Source organism: Corvus brachyrhynchos, unplaced genomic scaffold, assembly GCF_000691975.1.
Source record: "Corvus brachyrhynchos isolate BGI_N302 unplaced genomic scaffold, ASM69197v1 scaffold1097, whole genome shotgun sequence".
Lineage (NCBI taxonomy): Eukaryota > Metazoa > Chordata > Aves > Passeriformes > Corvidae > Corvus > Corvus brachyrhynchos.
Window position 1 is genome coordinate 680,192 of NW_008239003.1, and position 5,822 is coordinate 686,013.

At 50.6% G+C, this 5,822-nt stretch overlaps 1 protein-coding gene across 1 annotated transcript in view; it reads left to right on the plus strand.

Moving 5' to 3' along the window:
- Positions 1-910: 910 nt before the first annotated feature.
- POLR1E (RNA polymerase I subunit E) overlaps positions 911-5,822 on the plus strand; it is a gene marked incomplete at its 5' end in the record, with an annotated part of 6,340 nt that continues 1,428 nt past the window's right edge. Inside the window, 7 exons of the mRNA XM_017739015.1 lie at positions 911-1,005; positions 2,011-2,096; positions 2,697-2,752; positions 3,114-3,258; positions 4,175-4,282; positions 4,681-4,777; positions 4,970-5,103. Of these exons, the coding sequence (XP_017594504.1) occupies positions 911-1,005; positions 2,011-2,096; positions 2,697-2,752; positions 3,114-3,258; positions 4,175-4,282; positions 4,681-4,777; positions 4,970-5,103 (721 nt within the window). The remainder of the gene's footprint in view (positions 1,006-2,010; positions 2,097-2,696; positions 2,753-3,113; positions 3,259-4,174; positions 4,283-4,680; positions 4,778-4,969; positions 5,104-5,822) is intronic.

Consider the following 5,822-nt stretch of genomic DNA (forward strand, 5'->3'; position numbering starts at 1 on the left):
GCCCCTGGATCCCTGGCAGTGCCCAAGGCCAGGCTGGACACTGGGGCTGGGAGCAGCCTGGGACAGTGGGAGGTGTCCCTGCCCATGGCAGGGGGTGGGATGGGATGGGATTTAAGGTCTCCTATCACCCAAACCACTCTGGGATTCTGTGAAAATCTGTGCTGAGCTTTGTAGCAGATTTTTAAAAAAAACAATCAAAAGTTTAGCCCAGTGTGTTCCACAGAGATGTGTTCCAAGGGCCAGGATGTCTCTGGGTTTCAGAGGAGGTTCTGGCACTGACGTGGCTGATGGAGCCTGCTGGGTGGAGGTGGCAGAACAGGGACAAGCTGAACCATCAGGGAGTTGCTTCCCAGCTAGTCGGGTGCATTTGATCATGAGATCCATTGTGTTCTGTTCACACTGGGAAATCTTCACCAAAGGTGAATGGTTCAGCTAAATTACATCAAAGGAGATGAACTTCCCTCAATGAAGAGGGAACTGAGGGTACCATCAGAATGTGCTTCCTGCTGCTGTTATTAATCTTTACAGCTGCTCCGCTCAAGGAATAAATGACTTTTCAGCTCAAATTCTTGAAGGAAATTCTCTGCAGCAGAGCAGAAAAACCAACACATCCTCATAATGCATTGAAAATATGTTGGGGTGGCTGAGACACTCCTGGTGGTGCTGGCTGTGGCCAGCTGAAAAGTTGGTGAATTGGAGGCACTGGACAATACTGGAGCTTAAATGAATCATTGGAAACCACATTTTTAACTGAAGTATTGAGGGGCGATCGCTGTGAGGCGTTGTGCAAGTTTGCTTTGGTGATACACTCTGCCTTTAAATTACAATGCCTGGGAATGCAGCAGTTGGTGGCACCAGGAGAAGCAGAGCAGGGGCAATGCAGGTCACTCACAGCCCTCTGTTGCAGTAACTCTCCGTGGTTTCCCAGGTCTCAGAGACAGAGCGGCTCTGCTACGTGGGACACAACTTTGGCAGCGAGGTCTTGAAGTGCAACTCCCTGTGCAGGTATGGAAAAAGGAGCTCAGAGCAGAGGGGCTGGTCAGACACAGAGCTCCTGGTCCCTTCCATGGACTTGTCTTAGAGGTTTCCACGGGGCCCGTGGTGGGGCTCAGAGGATTTGGACAGGAAGCTCCAGCTGTTTGTGCACATCTTGTGGAACTGACGTGTAAATCACAGAGCAGTTTGAAAATGTCTTGTGAGGTCTGGGGGGACGATATGGGTTAGTGTAGCAGCAGGACGGAGTAACAGCTTTGTTACTAAGAAATCAGGATGAAGAAATTGCCTTTATCAGCAGTTGGTCAGCGCTGAAGGGGTTGGGCAGCTGGTCCGGGTGATCGCTGTGAGGCCCTTCCAGCTGAGATGCTCTCTAATTCTGTACAAGGAACTGGCTTCACTTCTGCAGAGTCTGTCCAAACATGCCAATACCAACCTCCGTTCTGTCTGAGCAGTGAAACTGGGAGGGCTGGATCCTCAGACAGAGCGGTGTCCAGTTTGAGATGCTGCAGCTGAAAAAAGAGCGCCAAGGGGTTGTTTGTTCCTGAGTTTGGAGAGATAAATGCAGTTTAACAAACGTGTATGGTATAGCTGTTAATTCAGTATTGTTTGTGGGCAGATTTAAGTGCTCACCTCTGAACACTGGTGGAGAGGTGGTTCCAGGGGCTAAAGTGGTGCTTGCCACTCTGGAGGTCCTGAGCTGTGGGAGCCACAAGGAGATTTGGCTCTTGTTCAAGCTATGGCCATCAAGTCCTGGCACAGCAAAAAAAGGCAAAGGACAACAGCAGAACTCTGGCACCTACACTTCACCTAATTCTGTTGTTTTAAGACTTCTGCATTTACGTAGAGCAGCAAGTCTTTCTGTTTTTATTCGTACACATGCCTTGGAGGTAACTTGGTTTATCATAGCACTGTATGTGCAAAGCAGGAGAGCTGCCAGGATGTGAGAAGACCACATAATTTAAATCATTTCCACTGCTCTGCCTCTGACTAATCAACTGCCCCTGTTCTCCCCAGGTACTTTGTTGGTGTGTTAGACAAGAACTCTGGGCAGATGGAGGTCTACGATGCCGAAATATTCAACATGCAGCCCCTGCTCTCAGGTGGGAGGTGCTGGGGGTCAGAGCTGCTCAGTTGCTTTGTGCTTCTCATTCCTGCCTTGTTCCCCTGGCATGGAGTAAGAACGATTCCTTCACTCCTGCATGCTGAGAGGGACAGCGGGAGAGGGAAGCACAGTGAGTCTGGGGTGGAGGTTAAGCAGGGACTGTGGAGGATGGGAGTCACTCACAGAGAGTCACGGCACAAGCGCATCGTTGTCCGGGTGTGTTCTGCTGAGGGAGGCCTGAGACTCATCAGGTCAAGGAACTAGATCCCTGAAAAACAAAAAAAACCAGGTTTTATCCAGCTGGACTGTTTTTTGTCACTGAATCCTGGATAAGAACCCAAAAGATCACATCTTTTGGTAGCTGATTTTTACCCTGTGCAGGAGGGCCTGGGTTTGGCCATAGTCCGTGTATTGCACCCATAGGCTTTGTAGCAAAAGCTTTTTTCTTGTAGGTTCCCATATTTGGTGTGTCCTTTAATTAGCCAAGTCACGTGGAGGGGATCCTGATGTGCTGTGCCAAGTCTGTTAGTCACAGAGCTAAAGGAATTCCTGTCCTGGCTGCTTCTGTCCAAGCACACTAACTGTTGTTGTTTTATAGATAACTTGATACCTGACGACACAAGGGATTACCAGAACAAATCCTACAGGGAGAAGGTAAAGTTGAAAGCCGTGTCATGTTCTGCTGTGATTATCCAGCTGACAGGGGCAGATGCTTGTCTTGAGGCTGGGAGGTTTGGTGTCCTAGAGGGTTAACCTGTGCAGGACCAGGATTCTCACTGTGTCCAGGAGTCAGCACAGTTATTGCCTAGCTTGGGAGTATTTTCCTGGTTATTTTAGGCTGGATCACCATCCCGGTGACCTCCTGCCCCTCGCAGACCAGCACATCCTGCACCTGCGGGTTTTGCCACGTGAAGAGCTAAAGGTTTCTTAGAGGCTGTGGCTGTGGAACGAGCAGTGGGTTTTGTGTTCTGTTGGGTGCACAGCGTGTTTGAATGTGTGCTTCTCTCTTGTGCAGATGGATTTGTGCATTGAGGCCTTTGGAACCAGCAAGCAGAAGCGAGCACTGAGCTCTCGCCGCATGAATGCCGTGGGCAGCGACATCGTGAGCACAGCTGTGACAAAAGCAGCAGCAAATGTTATCGATGCAAAGGGAGTGACAAGTGAGAGGATTCTGTCTTGGGGTGTAATCAAGACAACCTGAAGTGCCTTTTTCTGTCTGTCCTTGCCAAGTGTGGCAGGAACAAGAGGGGTTTTCTTTAAGTGATGGGGAGGCAGCTGGTCTAAGAGCTGAGATGGGTAGATGTAGAGGAACTGCTTCTTTCTGGTCCTGCAGGGCTTGGTGTGGGAGTTGCCTGAATAAGGGAAGGTCCCGGTGACATCAGTGTCCATTCTGGCTGCTTTGGAAGCTCCCGGGGTAGTCCATGGAGATGACTTCACTGGGATAAAAGCAGTGCCTTTACCTGGTCTGATCTCTGTGGCATGGCTGTGGAAAAGGCACCTTCTTACCTCAGAGAGTGGTGCAGCCTTGGGACAGGTCACAGCACAGTGTGGTGTCACCAACCCTGGGGGTTTCCAAGCTGTGGCAGGAGAGAGCTGAGGCTGCCCTGACTCTGGACATCCAAGCAGGAGGGCAGACAAGAGCCCTCCAGAGCACTTCTGGTATCCTGAGAGTGTCATTGGCATGAACAGAAGAGATGTCTGTTGACTGTAGACCCCACCAACTTTCATCCCTTATGTTCCAGGGTGGATATTGACTGTGCTCTCAGAGCTGCTTTGTGCCAAGTCGGTATCCACTGGAGCTCAGGTGCCAAAACTGTGCTCTGCCCACCTGCAGCAGAGGCATCTTGGTGCCCTTCTTTCCTAGATATTTCTCTAGTCTGGACTGGCCTTTCTAAATTTTTATGGCCAGAAGGTTCTTGATAGAAGTTGTAAATGTTTAAAACTCCAGCTGTGACTAAAATGGTGTTTACCCATTGATCAAACTTGCATCTAAAGGAAGGGTTTAGGTTGTGTTCCTGTTCTCTGCATTTTGGTTTGCATGATCCAAATACTCTCCTGTCCTGCTTCCCTCCCAAGCTCTGATGCAGGACATGGCCCAGGACGACGTGCAGAACATCTCTGCCTTCCTCCCACCATGCCATGAGGATGCTGACAGGCCGGAGCACATTTACAAGTTTGAGGACAGTATCTTTTCTGTGTCACAGTGGTTTCTCATGCCTTTAAGTCTTGATGAAGCCATCTGGCATGTGGGAGCAAGTTGAGCCTTTTCCCCTCACAAGGCAAGAGCTGGGAGCAAGGTAATGCTGCCTTGAGGTTTTGGGGCCTGCAAGTCCCATACCCTGCCTCTTTCCTTTGGAGAGCAGGATGCTCTGCCTCCCGGTGAGCAGCATTCCACAGGGAATATTGGTGAGGTCGGCCTTGCAGAAGTGAGCTGTGGCTGTGCTACAGTCTCTTAGAGGCCTTAGTTCCTGGCCAGGTTCCATCCCCCTGCCCTGCCCGCTTCTCCTCAAGTGAGTGTGGACAGAACTGCCCTACCTGGAAGGGAGAGCGCAGGCTTGTTCTGTTCCTTAACATCCTGCCAGTCCTGTCTCCTGCCGAGTATGAGGCGCTGCGGGTGCCAGCAGCCACCCTCGCCAGCACCAGCGCAGAGGAGATGGCCAAGAGGACGGAAGAGAGGAGGTAACGCTGCTGCCCATGGCTGCGGCCTCGCCCAGGGGCAGTGGAGCTGCCGTCCCCCGGCTCGGGGGCAGAGGGAGGACATTCGGTCCTGGGGTGGCAGAGCAACACCTGCCTTGGGGAATGTGGGGGCAGGTGCGTACACAACAGCGAGGGGCCCTTTGGGGAGCTGAACTCCCCCTCTCTTTCCTGCAGCCATTGCTCCTTCATTTTGGAGGAGCTGAAGTTCCTGCCCACCGATGAGAGGAGTAGAGACCACAAAGCCCGATGCCTCTGGTTCCTGGACACCCTCATCAGGTTCAGTCACCTGAAAGTGATCAAGAAGAAGCGTAAGAGACTTTTCAGCTCATTAACACATGCTTTTGGGAATGTCTTCATCATCCTTTACTCATCAGCTGAGTGTGTGGAACATATCTCAGCCACACTCAGGGTCCTGCTTTTGAAACAGCACCACACAAAACATTTTGGTTGAGATTTTCCAGACTTGCCATCTTCCTTAGAACTTGTATATCCGAGTGTCCTTGTCAGTCCTTGGCAGAGCTGAGGGAGGAGGAAGGGGCAAGCCTGGCTTTAAATATCCTCCTGTGTTGCTGGAGACACAGGAGTCACCACAGGACTTGTCTAAGGAGGATGTGGGAATGTCTAGACTTGGTGATAGTAGGGACTTGTTAGTGTGGTCTCAGCTTTAACAGTATTTTGTGGTAGAAGAAAAACATGCATAGGGGTGTGTGTGTTTTAGATTGTGTAGTATGGAAGTGGGAGATGCTTTTTGAAAAGAAAATAAGAGCTGCTTGGATTCTCTCAGAGCTGAGAAGTTGAGAGACCTAGAAATCAAGCACTAAGGTTCCTTTCAGGTTTGTGTTCCTGGGAAGAGGCAATAAATGGTGGGATTCTTGGGGTTGGACTCAGTAATCCTGGTGGGTCCTTTTCCACATGGAAAAATATTCCATGATGGGTTTCAGGATGATCTATGTGCTGCTGTGCTGGGTGGGCAGTGCAAGACAGAGTGTGTGTTCCTCACTCCACTGCAAAGCCCCTTTCTGCCACA